The sequence below is a fragment of the Phascolarctos cinereus genome, unplaced genomic scaffold (assembly GCF_003287225.1).
Source record: "Phascolarctos cinereus isolate Bilbo 61053 unplaced genomic scaffold, phaCin_HiC Scaffold_5;HRSCAF=322, whole genome shotgun sequence".
In the NCBI taxonomy this organism is placed as follows: Eukaryota; Metazoa; Chordata; class Mammalia; order Diprotodontia; family Phascolarctidae; genus Phascolarctos; species Phascolarctos cinereus.
Window position 1 is genome coordinate 83,695,719 of NW_027555958.1, and position 18,759 is coordinate 83,714,477.

General features: G+C 39.2%; 1 protein-coding gene across 1 annotated transcript in view; it reads right to left on the reverse strand.

Moving 5' to 3' along the window:
- Positions 1–9,699: 9,699 nt before the first annotated feature.
- The window catches only part of LOC110196944 (uncharacterized), a 43,486-nt gene continuing 34,426 nt past the window's right edge, over positions 9,700–18,759 (reverse strand). Inside the window, 2 exon segments of the mRNA XM_078155042.1 lie at positions 9,700–10,925; positions 12,320–12,446. Coding sequence (XP_078011168.1) covers positions 10,736–10,925; positions 12,320–12,446 — 317 coding nt within the window. The 3' untranslated portion in view covers positions 9,700–10,735.

Consider the following 18,759-nt stretch of genomic DNA (forward strand, 5'->3'; position numbering starts at 1 on the left):
TGCCTACATGTCTTTGGACATGGCTTTCTGCAGTGAACCTATGTATTTTTTTTTTAAATAAAAATGATTGATTACTAATTAAGCTAACATGTTAAAGGATCTTAGAAGAGGGGAAGAAGACTGAAAGGTCAGGAGTAAACATTCTATACAAATCATATTTCAGCAGATCTTTTCATGGGAGTATATTAATGATCAATTTCTTCATAATAATGCTTCCTAATGAATACCCAATACTACTATTACATTGTGATGTTGGGTAAGTCATTTCTCCTTTTGTGCCCTCAATTTCCTCATCTAAAAAATGAGGGAACTGGATTCACTGACTTCAAAGGTTTCTTCCACCTCTAACATCCTATAACAGGTCAAAGTTTTTCTCTAAACAAATAATTAGTGTAAAATTAAGGAAAAGAGGACACCAAATGATTCTCTGTTGCCAGCCTTACCAAAGATAAGAAGCAGACAAATCATTTTCCATTCTATCCTATTACATCTCATTTAGGAACAAAAACCATTTATGCATTAACCTATTCAACCAATATTTATTTAAAATCTACCATTAGTAGCACTGTGCTGGGCCTTGTGGGGAAGACTAAAAGAGATAAGTCATGGCTTCTACCATTACAGAATGGACATTCTAATATGGGACATAAGACAAGCACAGAGCTATAATTCAGCAAGTTATACAAGTTGAAAATAAGAGATCATAGGATCAAGGATGATGGGTTTAGAGCTGGAAGGCACCTTGAAGATCACCTGGTTCAACCTTCTGATTTTACAAATGAAGAAATGGAAGGGGACATGGTTGACCCAAAGTCACACAAATAAATAGTAAAAGGCAGAATTTGAACCAGGGTTTTTACCAAACTATCAAGTGAATTCAAGAACACATAATCATCCTGGCCAGAAATGAAAGAAAGTGTTTGTGAAAGAGATAGCATTTGAACTGGGCCTTGAAGGATAAGCAAAAATTGAACAGGTGAAACTTCAGGATAGGAAAAGGGTTTCATGCATAGAACTGGGATGTCATGGGAAATGCTCAGGGACTAGAGAGTAGTTAGTTCGTCACAGAATTGGGTATGGGAAATGGAGAGGTGTGAAAGACTGGACATGTAAATCAAGGTGTATCTTAGAGGGTTGTGAACACCAAGCTTTGTTCAATAGGTAATGAAGAACCATTGAAAAGGATTTATGTAAGGGTGACATGGTTATAACTATTTTGTAGGAAGATAAATGAGGCAGCAGGAGGTGAAATGGATTTGTGATGACAGGCAATAAATGGCTGAAATAGAATGGTGGCACTTGGAATGGGAAGGATGAGGTGGTTGTTTTTCCTTCGTTCTTGAAAAGAACTGATGGCATGAGGAGGATATCTTGACTTGCAAGTGAATTGGATTTAAGTGAGGCAGGGCTGTGCAAAGTCATCAGCCTCACCCTGTCCTCCAGAGTCATCAGAATCCAGTAGCAAGACATAGGTTGGACAACTGGAAATGGCCCCAGACATAGTGGGAGACCTTGGCCTTTTTAAGATAAGGTCTTTCCCAGGTCTCTGTTTGTCTGAGGCAACACCCAATCAGTAATTGAAGGCTAGGTAACAATTGAAGCAAAAGGAGGCCTAGTTTGCCTTTACAAAAGAACCACTCTGGGAAGGGAAGACCCTCAGAGTTTCTGGCCAGATAGGCTGGAACAGGGAAGGAGGAGATAATTTTACTGAAGGCTAAAATGTCAGGATTGATAGGATTTAAGTGCAGGGTGAGAGAAAAGGAATGATCAAAAACAATTTGTTACCAATTAGGGCTTTATTTTTTGTTGATTGTCTAGACTTAAGAAAATCATGGGGAAAACATTAATAATGAAGATTAAGCTTAAAAGTCTATCTGTCCTGCACATATTTTGCTAGTGGTTAAATATTTACCAGAACATGCTTAATTGGGCCTAATAAAATTCAAGCATCATTAGTGGCTAAAACTTATGGATAAGCTATGATTTTTCTTCTATTCAAGTTTAGCCTCCCCTGGATATTATCACATGTTATAGGTATTTTCATACTTCATGAGATTATGAAGTTTCATGAAATATGGTATGCTTGCTTCTGGCCTAACATATAAATTTTCCACTTCTGTTGAGAGGATGGTGGATGTCAATGTATGTTATAAAATTGATCTAAATTTGATTTAACTATTATTTATGGGTCTCTCATATGAAAGGCATTATGCTAAGCACTGAGGGACTGCAAAGATGAATAAGACAAGGTCCCTCTCTTGAAAGGACTTATAGCCTATTAGGAGAGTTAGGACAGGATAGCTTCCACTAAGTCTCATTACAATGGCTCATCTCACCATCGAAATGCCATCTAGTATTTCTAATGCTTTTCCAGGGGAGGACAAACTTTCATAGTTCTACTACACTGGAAAGCCTTCACATATGGCCCTAGTGGCAGTCTGTATATGCTGTTGGTGGACCAATCTAGCCAAGTAACCAGAGGCTTATCACCAGCAAGTTAAATTGAAATATTGAAGGATTGCAATGTTAGTAACCAAACAACAAAAAAGGAATGAAATATAATAAATTATTTCTCTTGAATATACTGGTATTAGACAAAAACAAATTCAGTTGAAATAGGGTAAAGTGATAAATGACTACTTTTATGGAGACCAAAGAAGGGTTTTTTGAGCATTTGAGGGCTTTCAAAGTCTAGTTGTAGATCTAAGGTTTAGTTTCATTAAAATCAGGGCTTTTCTTTCTCTTGATATAGGCATAGCACTAAAACTATTTCATGTGTACCAGCCATGAATAAAATAATTTGGGGCCCAAAAATGGAACAAAATGGATGAGAGAGAAAAAGACCATGATGATGGACAGAAACAAGAACCTGGGGAAAAGGAGATTGTACTTACTTAAAAACACAATAATTTGAATCTCTCCAAATTCCAAGATGTGGTGAGGAAACTGTGCATGCAAAGCCTTGGAAGTCAAATGAGCAGCAATGGAAACAAAGGGCCCTCAAGACTTTTAGTGGCCAAACAATAGATAGTTTGACCCAAAAGGTTGTGAAGAAGCTGAAGGCAGCATCTTTTCAAGTCTGAGGTGATAGAAACTAGACATGTTGCAGAGTATATAAAAGAAAGAATATATAATTTTGTCAACTAATGCAGACCATAATTCCTCTGGAACTTAGCAGATGGTCTGTGACAGTTGCAGTGGTCAAAAACCAAAATGGTCTTGAAGTCACCCTGCTGATGGACCTCTCAAAATTTACCTGGATTTGTCCTCAGGCCATAGACATACAGTCTCTGCCTGGGCCCATATGCAAAATCTTTGCAGTCTACTGTAGGATTAGCCAGACTTTGCCTTTCCCTAGCGTAGCTTTCCAGACCCCTGGATCTCCTCCCTGGTGCAATGAGCCACAAGAGTAGAACTTGAATGGTGATCTGAATCGTGGCTGATACACATAGAGGAAAACTGAGGAGTGGAATTGGAACATCTGAGAAGGAAACATCTTTTCATTCTTTAAGGAATGGTGATCTGTATTCACAGGTGCCATCAGATGCGTGTGGGGGGGTGACAGAGAGATAGAGAAACAGAAAAGAGAGGGAGGGAGGGAGAGGAAGAGGAAGTGACAGAAATAGAGTAGGAGGGGAAGAGGGAAGGGAGAAAGGAGGAAAGAGAATGGGAAAAGGAGAGAGAAGAGACAGAGACAAAGAGAGGAAGAAAGGAGGAAGAATTGGAGAGAGAAGAGAGAGAGAGAGAGAGAGAGAGAGAGAGAGAGAGAGAGAGAGAGAGAGAGAGAGAGAGAGATTCTAATATATATCGCAGAGTTCTGGAGAGAAGACTTCAAAGGAGTCAAAGGCAGCCAGAATCATTCAGCAGCAGTAATCAGCCCAAGGGATACAAAACTTTTAAGAATTAAATTTCTACCCATCTCTCCCAAGACCACACTCCATTATCTTCAACTCCATTATCTAGCAATGATCATAAAGAACCAAGAGCTAGCCTCTCCTTTTTGGACAAGGTAAATCCAGTAGATGAAAGAAGGCTATAGCTAAGAGTCTCCATAGATTTCAGCAAAGCATTGAATAATTTGTCATGCTGTTCTTTTTAGATAGTAGAGGTATATTACAAAGAATATAAAGGAGATATTTATTACCAATTAGGAATTATAATGAGTTAGGGCTGTAGTGCAATTTGGAACTAGTTAACTAGGTGGACCCAAACAATAACCATTAATAGGGACTGGTACTACCCCAATAATCTGGGCTTGATTCTGTGTCATTTAATATGTTTTTCAATAATCTGGTAAAGACACAAATGGCCTCTACAAATTTATGAGTGACAAATAGCTGGGAGACATCGTGTATTGATGACAGGATCCAGAAAAATCTCAACAACCTCAGAAATTATGCTGAATCTAATAACACTAAATGATTGATAAATATAAAGCTTTACACTTGGATTAAAAGGAGAGCCTTTCCACCAGAACAATATGGGAGCTTTATGAATTGACAAAAATTTTCATGGAAGAAATCTGGTAATTGATTTTACTAAGCAAGTCACCTTTCAGTCAAAAGTGTGATATGGCATTCAAAAAGGTAAGAAAATGTTAGACTTGACAACAAAATACCAAGCATCCAGGACTTGTCAGAACATATAAGCATTATGCCTGGTAGGGTTCAGACATATGGGACAAGGATAGTGAAAGGCCTCAAATTCTTGCCATATATGAATCAAGTGAAAGAACAAGGGATATTCAACTTGGAGAAAACTTTGATGGGTCATAACAATCATTTTCAGGTTGGTGAAGGACTGTTAGATAAAAGAAGGGTTATATTTCTTGCATTTGGACCCAGGTAGCAGAATTAAGAACAACGGTGTGAAAACTGATTTTTCTTACTAATCATTATCTTGGAAACTCAGAGCTTCCCCATCCCCCTTTTTTTTCTACATTCAGTCGTTCTTCAGAAGGACATCAAAATGTAATCTAAATGGGTCTATTCCTGCTCATGATGTTGCCTAGACAGGTCTGGGAGAATGTGGATTCCTCCCAATTGTGAAGATAGGTGATATGGAAATTGATGTCTCTTTGACTAGGATTGAGTGAACTGGTCACATACTGAAAGACCCTCATTTTAATACAGTCCACCTCCCAGAGTTGATTGGCATCCCTTGGAAACATCTACTCTTCAAAGGGCATATAACCCATACCCCCCAAAATCCCAATTCGAGCCAGTTGTCAAGCCAGCTTGAGAGAAATTAAACCATGGACACATGCACCCCAGTTTCATTTGTCTCTTTCTTAGAGCTGATTCTGTTTCAAACTGGGATTCTGTGGGGTTCGACAACAGGTGGAGATTTCGAAGAGGCAAATTTAGGATTCAAGGAAACGCTTTTTAATTATCTGTGCTATTCAAAAGTGGAATAGGCTGCCTTAAAAGGAATTGGGGTTTTCCTTACTAGCAGTCTTCAAGTAAAGTCTAAATGACCACTTATTATATATTATTATATATCACTCCACTTTCCATACTATATATGGTCCAGCCAAACTATACTTCTTGCTGTTCCTTCTTCACAACTATCTATGTCCCCGCTCTGTGCCTTAGCCCAAGGTATCTCCAGGCCTGGAATGTTCCCCTCCTCACCTCAGACTCATTGAATCCCTTATTTCTTAGTTCCATTCAAAGCTGAGTTCAATCATTACTTGGTTGTAGTGGGTATGTTCTCCTTTGCATGAGATGTGAAAGTCAGTGGAAGAAGTATGAATGAATACGGAGTTTGAGAGCTACCATAATGTGTTTGGGTCTTGGTAAGTAAGTGGGAATGTAACTGAGTAGCTGTGATGCCTTTTGGTAGTGCCCTGAGTGGTGTGAGATGAGAAAGATTATGCATGGGAATACAGATGTGACCTGGCTGCTAAAACTCCATCCTTAGTATATATCTGTATGGAGTGAACAATGATTAAAGGCTAGAAAATTCGATTCCATTCTGCCCAATGCCTGTGAATCGTGATCACCTGAGCTCTCTTGGTTTCTATTTCAGAAGGAGAATTTGAGGAGGTGGGCAAATGAGTGGTGGTGCTTTAGACAGTGTGGTGCATATCTCTTATTCTAGTCTGAGTCTATTAACTGATGTAATTATTACAGAATACTCCACTCTTTTGGAATCTGGTGAAAGGGTCTTCAATGACTTGGAAATGTACTTTATCTTTGAAAAACTAGATATAATCTCCAAGAAAGGTTAAACTTGCTCACTTAAATAAGAAAAGCAAATACAAGCTTTTTTAAAACAATAAAATCTCACTATTGCATGGCATAATTTCAGCTTAAATTATTCCTCTCAGAGAGTTGTTTTATGGAACATTTAGACTTACCAATAAGAAGGACAGGGCTTTTAGGGTTATTTTAAAGGAAGCATATTACCACATGGGAATTAAGTTTTCTTTGATGTTAAATTCTTTTGAAGTTGATAGTTTTGAAGTAGAAGGTATATTGCCAGAGGAACCAGAAAGAATGGGAAACCTGTACTATGACTTTGGCTGAGAGGATTTCCCCTACTTTTTTGGGGGAGGGGAGGGTACTTATTAGAGGTGGCTGGTTTATCACATTCAATGCCTAATTATCCCTGTTCCTTAGGAGCTTTTCTTTAAACTGCTGTTCAAATATCTTAAGAACAATTCTCCTATGTGTACAGTATTCCAAGACCACCAGGCATGCACTATTCTTTTCAGGTTCACCCTGAAGAAAGTAATCATTGTTAATCTTCAATATGAAGATTAAATTCAACAAATATTTACAAAATGCCTATTTTATTTTTCATTGAGTCATTTAAATGTATTTTTATGCTCATATCAATTGGATTTCTTTATATTTGCTTATACTCTTCTGTCCAAGACAATATGGAAAGGGATTTTTAAGTGTCTAAACCATTTAAAAATGCCTAGAGCATACCTAACTATTTTTGTTATCAAAACTCAAAATGGTTACCCCTTGGAACTTACCATGAGAACTCCACTTAAAAGTATTCCAACATTGATATACGATATCATAGATTATAATGGGAAAGGGATGTAGAAAACATTAATTCTAGCCCCTCCTTTTTCAGATGAAAAAAATGAGGCACAGAAATGTTCAAGGAATTGCCCAGGGTCACACAGCTGAACCCAGTCTTAAACCAGGTCTTATGTTACCCTGGAAATTTCAGGAATTTTTTTAGGTAATAAATCTCATTACAAATATACTGGTAGGTAAATAAAAATGCCGGGAGACTGAGGCACATACCCCCTTTAGATGTCACGGGGCTGCTTTTGGGTAGGGGGACTAGCTGACTACCTGCTAATATGATTTCATGTATGGCAGGAGAATATCAATGCTACTTGATGTTTGAAAGTCCACCATTAGAACTTCTTTCATTTAACTTAATATTTCAACCTCAAAATGTCATTAATGTCAAGATCTGTTATCTGTTATTTATAATTTAATGGGAATGAAGACAATGATGGTTTTTGATTGTGGAACAAGAGAGTAGACAGCCAAGAAAGGGGAAGAGAATGTCATACAAGTTAGAGAGAAGGGTAGAGACTTCATCTGCTTCACAATTTTGCCTCAGGACAATCCTGGTTATCATAAATTATCTTTGACCTTATTCCTTCACTCACTCATTTGTTTATTCAAAAAACATTTGCTGAATCTGTTAATGTAATGTTGGGTGTGTGAAAGGCTACAAAGATGAAGGACAAAGTTGGTTCATACCTTCACAATGCCTATGGTCTGTGGAAAAGATAAGACTCGTGCTTAAATGCTATAATACAAATTAGAATGATTCAGTGACTAGGAAAGTCTTACTACTATATTAGAAATTCAACGAGTGGGGGAACCACTTTCACTTGATGGGGAGGGATTAAAGGAGGAGTGGGGTGAGAAAGGAGAACTTCATTGAGAGAGTAGCAATTAGACTGATTCTTGGAAAGGTTTGGGATTCTGCCAGGTGGAGGTTGGGGAAGGGGATTCCAGGCAAAGGAGAAAATATGTAAGAATCTTCAATGGATAGGAGTATAACCCTTTGACTGCACAATAGGCTTTTAAAGAGTAGTAGTGAAAAATAACACCAGAGGAAAAAAGGTTGGAACCAATTCGTGAGGAGATTGGAGATCTTCCATCTGAGGAAGGGAGAACATCTTTATCCTTCCTCTCAGTGTCACTGTCCTGGCTTCTGCACTGGATCTGAACTTACACTGCAAGAAAGTGCTAGAACTGGCAATCTAACTGTTCCCGATTTGTGACACTCCTCACTCTTTTTTTGTAGTGCAAACTACCCATACCTGGAATGTTCTCCTTCAGCTCCACATCTTGGAGGCTCTGGTTTTTTCTCAATTCAAGACTCACCTTGAGGACCACCTCTTACAAATACCTTCCCTGACTTTACTTATATTTTGCCTGCCCAAATACTTCATATTTATTTTGCTTATATATTTTGCTTTCGCTTATCTGTGTGTGCCCCTCCAATAGAATATAAGTTCCTTGAGGGCAGGGACTGTTTCAATTTTGTCTTTGCTTCCCCATAGCCAAGCACAGTGCCAAACACACACACACACACACACACGTGTGTGTGTGTATGTGTATATATGTGTATAGATATACACATATCTATACATATATACATGTATATGGTGCTTAATTAATGTTCATTGAATTGAACTGAATGAAAACAGGTGGCAAATCTGTTTGCAATGGAAGGTTGCTGCTCCTTGATATTGTATGGTCCCCAATACCCTCTTTACAGGCTACGTGGTAAGTTTTGCTTGAGTGAAGTGCCATGTCAAAGATATGGGCAAGGGGGAGCTACAAGTTTTGTTTGGTTTGGTTTTTTCATAGAAACCACTCTTAGGGTTGACTGCAGCTTTTTCATCCTTTCAGGACGAAATAAAATACATAACTAGATTACATGTGATGCCTTTTCTTCAAAAAGTGTTCACTAAGCTACCATTCATCCTCCCTTTATCCCTGTGGAACAGATATGATCTCAGTCTTTTAAAAACAGGGGAAGTGAAGTATAGAGCAGGTAAGAAATTTTCCCAAGATTGTACAGTTAGCTGGGTTTGGTCAAGATAAAACTTTTGCCAAGGTCTCCTCCAAGTCCATTGCTCCCTCCCCTAGGTTATCAATGTCTCTTTATTGGTGAATATGTAATTATTTCTCTCTCCAAACCAGGATAATTTTTGTCTGTAATTAATGTAATGGCTCTCTTCTGATGATTCAAAATCTCATAGTCTACAGTTGATCAGCATATATGCACAGAGACCCCTTCCAAGCTCATTTTTACATATGTGAGCTAAAACCAAGTATTCATCATGATACTAAAGAAATGGAAGCTTTTATAATTTTTTTTAAAGATTTTTAGCCAGCATATCACATTTGAAAACAGAACGCTTCTATTGGGCCGTTTTCATCTCCAGGAGAGGTTTTATACATTCTCCAGGGTGGTGGAGATCATATTTGATGAGCCCTGTCACTCAGGCAGATTCCATGAGGGTTGAATGTGGCTTTCTGATTAAACCACACTTGGATTTTCAACTCTTAGCATGCTGCAAGACAATTAGAAATCAGGTGATTCACGCAATTCCCTTGTGCCTTTCTGAAGGACAATTTGAAAAATGAACTGATTTCTGACTAATCAAAGTATTATCCCAGTCCAAATGCAAAAAGGTTTTTAGAATTATTTGTGCCTTTTATTTCTAACAAATGAACTCTCAGCATCCACCTACAAGAACATGGCAGTAACCTTGCACCAATAAAAAAAAATTCTATTTCTCATAACAAGACAGAACATTGATTTTTAGTTTCTTTAAACAATACGAGAGTATCTTAAAGAACACAGCAGTACGGGTACAATATACACCCAGGGCCAAGATAACTATCGGCATGAAAATACATTATCACATCTCGTTTCACATAAAAATATACAAGAGTGCATATTCAGCAACTCACGTCTGGCCACATCCTGTCATCGGTGATAACATTTACAAGAAGTTATTCATTTCCTACATTTTCTGGGCTCTAATTGTTTCAGAAAAAAAAGTAGCTTATTTCTTCATTCTATGGGTTGCTTAAAATGGAAACAAAATTGTAAGGTTAGTAAAAATCCTGCAATCATTTTCACACTTGGGATTAAGAATGAAGTTGCTAGGAGGGTAAGTGGCTGCCAGGGAATTGAAGGTGAAATGTGAGAGGTGGTTGAGTCTGGAGCTTCTGACAGGTGTTGCTACAAGACTGTTTTAAGCCCCTTCACTGTGTTCACCGTGTTTGGAGCCAAGTACAAAAATGTAGCTCTGGAAATAAGACAGGTATTGCTGTTTAGACATGAATGAACAAAGTGAAAAGAAGTGGTGAGTCCAAATAAAGCATGGCAGAAGAAGGGAGCTCAGCAGGGTGTTCCAACAGCAGGCACATCTGGTCACTAAAGAATAAATGACCTAGAGTGGACCAGGAGCGATTGCCTTGGGAACAAAAAATTGGCTCAAGAGTGTTATTACAACCACATTTTTTCCTTCCAAATTGAGAACTAAGGGAATAATTTTTCTTTTAAAAATTTCTACATAATTAATTGGGTTTGAGATCTCTCATGCCCCTCTTCTGGTAGGCCCTTATCTATGTCTCCTTTCTGGTCAGACGGCTAAAAAAAATCAAAGAAAATCTGAATAAAAAGTCATCTGAATTGCCTACATAATTTTACATGCAGAAGAGGCAAATCACTTCTTGTCAAGGATGGTCTTTCCCGTTTCATCTTTGATTCGAACCCTGCCCGAGATATACTTCGTTTCCTGATGGCCAGTGTTATATACAGTCTTGATGGTACCATCAGGGAATTCCCTCCTCTTGAATTGTGAAGTATGGATCTCCTTCTGCCCATTACTGAATATAATGGTTTTATCTCCATTCCTAATGGGAGAAAATTAGTCTTATAAAATGCTTGCTATAGTAGCCAATACTAAAGCTATATGGAAATAGGTGGGAGATATTCCTGCTACATAGACCTGTTTTCCTCATACAGTATCTTAGGTGTTCCTAGGAGCTCACAGAATCATGTGGTTTTAGAGGTTGCCACATTATCAAATTGAAAATGGTCAATTCTTTCACTGTATATTTTTTTTAATTAACCATATTTATTATAGGTATACAATCTATATAAATGGGGCAGCTAGATGGTACAGTGGATAGTGCTTAGCCTGGAGTCAGGAAGACTCATCTTCCTAAGTTCAAATGAGGCCTCAGATACTTACTAACTGTGTGACCTTGGGCAAGTTACTTCACCCTATTTGCTCAGTTTCCTCATCTGTAAAATAATCTAGAGAAAGAAATGGCAAACCACTCCAGTATCTTTGCCAAGAAAACCACAAATGGGGTCATGAAGAGTCAGACACAACTGAACAACAACTTAACAACAACAATACATTTATATAATTAATTATAGTTATTAATCACATTTAATGAATTTAACCAAAACTGATCAGAGATTTTCACAGACATGCTTCAGTAGATAATGGTTTAAAATCTGTCTTTACTTTTCATTTAAGAAACTTTAAACATGACAGTTGACAATGAAATAAATGTTAGGTAATATTTATTTAACACCCATTTTCTAAATGGATGTTGAGTGACCTAAACATGGTCTAGAACAGCCCATGAATGACAGAATAAAAGAAATCCTCCAGAATTCATGTTACTTTTTCTCTACCTTTGCTCTTAGCCAGGTAACAGGAACTGGTCAATGACAGCCTTGTCTTGATCCCCTGCACAATGGATAGTCCTGGTTACAGCCATGAAGAACGATCCTTTCTTCACCTGAAATGTTCGACTTCTTTACCTTGGCCCCTTAGTTTTCCTGGCTTCCTTCAAATCTCAGCTCAAATCTTGTCTTCTATAAGAGACTTTTCCCCAGTCCCCCCCCCACACACACACCCCGTTGGGAGACATTTTCACCTATTCCTGTCGTTGTTCAGTCACTCAGTCGTGTTCGACTCTTTGTGACCCCATGGACCAATTTGTCCAAGGAGTTTTCTTGGCAAGGATACTAGAGTGGCTTGCCATTTCCTTCTCCAGTATATATCTCATCCTTAGCAATTTACATTCTTTCTCCCTCATTAGAATGTATGCTACCTGAAGGCAGGGACTGTTAATCTGTTTTTGTATCCTCACCATATACAGTGCCTGGTACATAGTAAGCACTTGATAAATGCTTTTTGAATGCTTGATAATTTGAATTTTCCACCAATACCAAGAGTAGAAGGAAAACAGGGGGGAAGAAAAGATGCCTTAGGTTTCCATAAACTCGCAATGCTAACCTTTCTACTCTCACCAATGTGCCATCGGGGAACACAGTCTTCTCATGGCTGACACCAAGGTGTTTCACTGTCCCATCTGGAAACACAATCTCCTTAGTGCCATTGGGATGGTGTTTTTCTATAGGGAGCAGTTTTTTAAACAGTGTGAGTATATTATATTGAGTCTATTTAGAAACAATCTTTATTTTTTCTTGAGCAATTTCATGAATTGTGCTTTTTAGGACATTGTCAGGAACAGAGGGATTGATTTATGGTTTTATTGCCTCTAAGAAAAAGTTGAAGGGCATGTATCTTGAAAAGCACAAAATTTACCATTTTTAAAAACACTTTGGAATTAAAGAGCATGCTTGTACTGATGCAATGTAATTAGCCAGGAATTCCTGCATGTGACATATCCTAAATTTATACCCTTTTTTAATTTTTTTTATAAATATTCATTTTTAAAATTTTGAGTTCCACATTGTCTCTCTCTCTCCCCTATTGAGAAGGCAAGCAATGTGATGCCCGTTATACATAGTACATTTACACTCTTGAAGCCACTCCAACTTAAAAATCTCTAATCAATTCCAAATGCCTATATGATGCAGCCCAAATTCTTACATGTGGCTTTCAAATTCCTCCAAAATTCAGATCTAGCCTATTTTTTTTTAATTTTGGTCTCCACTCCCACTCTGCCTCTCCTTATCTCTATAGGCAACCTGCCAGTCCTGCCAAATTAAATACTTACCCACCTCAAATCACACCTCAAACTCTCCTGTATCATCAGAAGTCCACCTGAAGGATTATCCACTCCAACCTCCTCATGTGACAGGTGGGGAAACTGAAGTTCAAAAAAGCTAAATGACTTCTTTCAAATGATACAGGTGGCAAAGCTAGTCTTCCACTTTCAGATCCAACATCTTTCCATAACACCAGACCTTCTTCCTCTACTTATATTTTATACTCATCTGAAATGTCCTAACTTTTCTCCTGCTAAAATCCTATTTGTCCATTAGGTTCTGGTTCAATTCAACTTCTCTGTAACACCTTCATTGCCTACCCTGGTCAGTTTTCTCTCTCAGCCCCCATGCTACTTACCAGTGGTGTGGTTTGGGAGGTTGAGCACTGCACTAGAAGTGAGGAAACTGGAGGTTAAATCCTATCTCTGCCACTAACTAGTTGTGTGAGGTTGAACAAGTCATAAGCAGCCAACTTTTGCCTGGGCCTTCCCAAACCATGAAGTTCCTTCACCCCAGATATTTTCCAACCTGCCACTGGGCACAGACACTACTCCCTCCACCTCTTGCTCTGTGAACTGTAATCAAATCTACACTGGTATTGGTTCTGGAAACAACATGTCAATTGATTGCCACTATCCGCTTTGTTATCTCTCATGTCAGGAATTACCTAGGGCAAATGATCAAATTTATTTTTATTTTTATTTTTTATTTATATTTTTTTAGGCAATTGGGGTTAAGTGACTTGCCCAGGGTCACACAACTAGTAAGTGTCAAGTGTTTGGTCTGAGGCTGGATTTGAACTCAGGACCTCCTGACTTCAGGGCTGGTGCTCTATCCACTACACCACCTAGCTGCCCCCTCAAATTTAGTTTTGAAGAAGGCTTGAGAGAGATAAGGATAGGGAAGCAGCATAGTACAAGGTAAGGATGGCTGGATTTGGAGTTAAGCAATCTGTCTCTTACATCTTATGTGACAAGAGAGGCGTTGCTTGTTATCTCTGGATCCCAGTTTTCTTATCTGCAAAAATAAATTGGACTAGATGTCCTCTGAGGTCCCTCCTGATTCTAAATCCATGATCCTATGACCAACCTCAATCAGGGCAAGACATAGAGGCAGTGTGACACAGTGGTAGAAGACTGGTTTTAGAGTCAAGAAGACCTGCATTCAAGGTTTTCCTTTGACTCATAATGGAAATGTTGCCATGGTCAAATAATTTAATCTATTAGTGCCCCCTAGGTGATTCTCTAAGACTCTAAGTGAAAGACAAGTGCAGTTTACACACTGGGTTTTCCCTATGTCCATGCAATTCCAGGTATAAGCATGCTCTTCCACCTCAGCCATTTCCCAAACTGACTTTGAGCATGCATACCATTCCCTTTACCTCTTGCCCTGGGAGCTATAATCAAATCAGCATTACCATTGCTTCTAGAAAAGGCATGTCAACTGACTGCCCTGTTTTTCTATTCAGCATCCCCGTGACTTCCCCTTCTAAAATTCACCAAAGAACAATAATACCACTTACAATTCCTATGGAGCAATTCGATGACAGTTTAACAGCTGGATAAGCTAAGACTCAGACAGTTTAAAAGGTTCAGTGACAGAAAGAAAATCCGGGTATATTAAGCACTTTTCATTTTCAGAACTGAATTAACATTCATCAATCATCCTATGTGGCAGCTGTGAGCCAATAAGTCCAATCCTTCATTTTCAGTGAGTTGCTTAAGGTCACTGAAAGGAGTCCTTTGCCTTGGCTCTGATGGAGGCTGAGACGTTTTTTCATGCCTTCTTCTGAGTTTGGCCCGCTGAATAGGGGACATACTTCTAGAGTGAAAAGTTGAATCAGGCACAGAGCCACATAGGTTGAAAGTTAAGGAAAAGATGGAGAAAGAAATGACAGGAAGGGCAGAAACAAAGAAAACAAGTTCATGGTTCTTGTTTTGAAGAAGACAATGGGAATGGCTTCATTACTGGACTTGCCAATGTCAGAAAAAAAAAGTTTACATGCAAATTATTTACAGTGAGGATGACCTGAACAGCATATACAGTATAATGGCTAGAATGGATTTAGCATAAAATCTAGACCCACAGAGCTTTCTCTTACTGCTTTTTCTAGCAGTTATATGCAACAAGCAAGTCAACAGACACAGAATGGTCCTTTTTTAAAATAAATAAATAAACAGCCTTCAAAAACTTAGAAAAGCAGAGGGAGGAGTTAACAACAGGTTGTGATGGGCGACTCAAACACAAAGAGACGTGCTTGGGCCAAGAGCCGCTGAGATTCACACAATGGACGTGTCACACAAAGAAAGGGTTTCACTGTGTGAGTTTATCCAAGTCTTATACATTTTTTTTAACTTCCAGCATTTTAAGGATCTGTGATTTTGTTGGCACAGACACTCCTTCCACCAACATAGATCATAACCCCATGACGGTCCTAGCTGGACTTCCTTGGCTAAAAACAAAAACAAATCGCTCAGAAGCAAACCTGTCCAAACTTATCTAGGCTTAGACAACAGGCCTGCAGTTCGTGATGGGTCACCCACTGAAAATATTTCCAGTTTGGTGGGACCTGCCAGAGTTTGGAACCCCTAACAAAGGCTTCAAGACCCTGGAGGTCACCTCCATATCATAGGGAGGCGTTAGGATTTTCATGAAGAAGAAAAGTATCTGCTTAAATCTAAGTTTTCTCACTTGAAGAATGGGATGACCAAAACCAATACACCTCAGATGGGTAAATAACGATCAAACTGCAAAGCATATGGTGAACACAAAATTCTGTCTCCAAGGTGTGACTGGGAAGGAAGAAGATACATACTTGAGCAAACATAACAGAATTTACACATTCAAATGAATGCTAACTCGACGCTGGAAGGGGCCTGAGAGGTTATCCAGCCCTACTCAGGCTGAAACAGGAATCTCTTCTACAGGCCCTGGCAAGCATTTATTCAACCTCTGCAGGTACTAGCGAGTTGGGCCTAGAGTTTGGAGCCTCCAACATCTACAATGCAAGCTGTATAACCCTGAGCGAGTTACTCCACCTCTGCTTACTTCAGTGTCCTCATTTGTAAAATGGGGGTTATGATAGTATTTAGCTGCTAGGGCTGTTTTGAGGATACAATGAGATAATGCTAGGCAGTATTTAAATGTTAACTATGATTTTGATTGTGATTATGATTTTTACTTAAAGAAAATGGAAATTCAAGAGGCAGGATCTGCTCTTGTTTTCAGCAGTGTTTTCCTCAGAAATAACTTGTCACAGGCTTTTGGGACATCCTAAGGCCCTAAGCCAAGTTCTTCCCGTGTTCCTATTCTCATTAAAAACTGACACCTTCTGGGGCAGCTAGGTGGCACAGTTAATAGAGCTCTGGCCTTGGAGTTAGGAGGTTCTGGGTTCAAATCCAGCCTCAGACACTTAACACTTACTAGCTGTGTGACCCTGGGCAAGTCACTTAACCTCAAATGCCTCACCAAAAAGCAAAAATACAAACAAACAAATAAAAAAAAACCTGACACCTTCTGCTGCTGCTATTTGTCATTCCTTCACCTATGAAACAGAGATTAAAGTGACCTTTAGAACCACTCTCACAGTTGTTCTTAAAGATCCTTTGCAATAACTTATGGAAAGTGCCTTATGTACTTTAAAATGCCACATAAATGTCAGCCTTAATAATAATGGCGATTATTATTAGTGGCATTAAAGATTTTTTGTTTGTTTGTTTTAGTACTAGGAACTGAATACCAAAGCATCAAAGAAATGAAATCTCGTGTTCACACTAGTTAGCTGTACAGTATAGTTTTGTTTTTTAATTAGCCAACGTTTTAGCGCTAAAGTTACCATGAAGGAAAATGTACTTTTGTCATAGATGTAGTGAGAGAATAGATCAATTCCCCATCAGCCACAATTGCCCCATAGAGTTCCTATATTGGAAACACCCATTTTCTCCATAACACTGAAGTATGGCCCAGCCAGAGGAGGTTAACACATGATCCAGTGCTGACCTCACTCTGCATGCAGTAAGCCTTCCATGGACATGTTTAGACCAAGAAGAAATAGATGGCTTTTTCACTGTGGCCCCTGTGAACCAAACAGATGCTTTTTTAAAAATTGAAACTTCAGTGTAAGATTATGCCCTCATCAGATTCAATGTAATAAAAAGAATAGATACAAGCAGAATACAATGAAGAAGACCTCAAATGTATTTTTTTTTCTATTAATGTCCTTTAAAAAAATTCCTTAAATCAAATAGAGGTGCTAAACTACCAGTGGATGACTGACTGGTGATTATAATGAACTCTGGGCAAGTCACTGAAACCCTCTATGCCTAGGCCTTTGGGTGGACTGGTAGTTAAGAAGACCTAAGGTACAAATTCACCTCAGACATTAGCTGTGTGCCTCTGGAAAAGTCACTTAACCGCTGTTTGCCTCAGTTTCCTCAGCTGTGAAATGGGGATAATAATAGCACCTACCTCCCAGGATTGTTGAGAGGATCAAATGAGATAATATCAGTAAAGTGCCTGGCGCATAGTAGGCACTTAATAAGTACTTGCTCCCTTCCCTTGTTCTTCTTCCCTTCCTCTTCCCCCTGCTTCACTTTCCTTTTCTCTTCTTTTTTTTTGGCTAGGCAATGGGGTTAAGTGACTTGCCCAGGGTCACACAGCTAGTAAGTGTTATGTGTCCGAGGCCAGATTTGAACTCAGGTGCTCCTGAATCCAGGGCCGGTGCTCTATCCACTGCACCACCTAGCTGCCCTTTTCACTTTCCTCATATGTAAAAATGAGGGGTTTGGACTCCATGGTCTCCAGCCCAGTTTCCAGTCCAGTCCAGTTCTAAATCTATGATTCTGTGAAATGAATCAATGTCTAGATGGGAGAGCTGTACATTGGCATTGTTTAGAATGGTTGAGGGACTTAGTAACGCCCAGTGGGGCTTATGTAAGACCAGTGAGCTGCTTGGATATCAAGGATTCAAGTGAGTGGGTAGTTGGGAGAGAACATTCCAGCCAAACGTCCAAGAACAAATCCCTGGAGGAAGGGAGGATGGAGAAAAGGAACCCCAGACCTGACCTTCCGGTTGGCCTCAGTCTCCTGTCTCCCACCTTTGAACTTCAAGGACCAAAGCATTTGGACTCTTCATACCTTCTAAGCTTGAGCCTTATGCCTTGTACTTCATATGTACTAGTAGGAGAGAGTGCTTTAGTTTTGGGGTTTGGAGGGTGTGGGGGGAATGTTTTGTACCAGTTGTCCTTACTATACCACTTCAGTGAATACCCCTTTCTAAAAAGTAAGTAATTCTGCCAGATGACTGATGTCAAATAATAATCACAAGGTGGGAAACACACTGATGGGAGGGAGCTCATGAGTCTTTCTTAAGAAAACACATTCCCCTAATCCCTTAGGGCTACTCCTAGAACTCTGAGGTGAAAAGTAGCAACCATGCTCTGGGGGTTGGCCAGATGGCCAGTGCAAGTAGAGTTTGGAAGACTAAGCCCCAGGGCCTGTGCTACAGATGGCTTTGAATTTCTAAGAGGTAAAGAAAGATGGCTTTAAAGGTCACTGCTGCAAATGTACAGTGAATTATATTATTTGCAAATGCTGGCAGCAAGCACCATTTCCTTGGTGTGTTTTGCATCTGATGCCTCTAAATTGGGCCTATGGGCGAAGAGCCCGTGTACCGTGTCACATGAGAGTTAATGGCATGATGAGACCATCTCC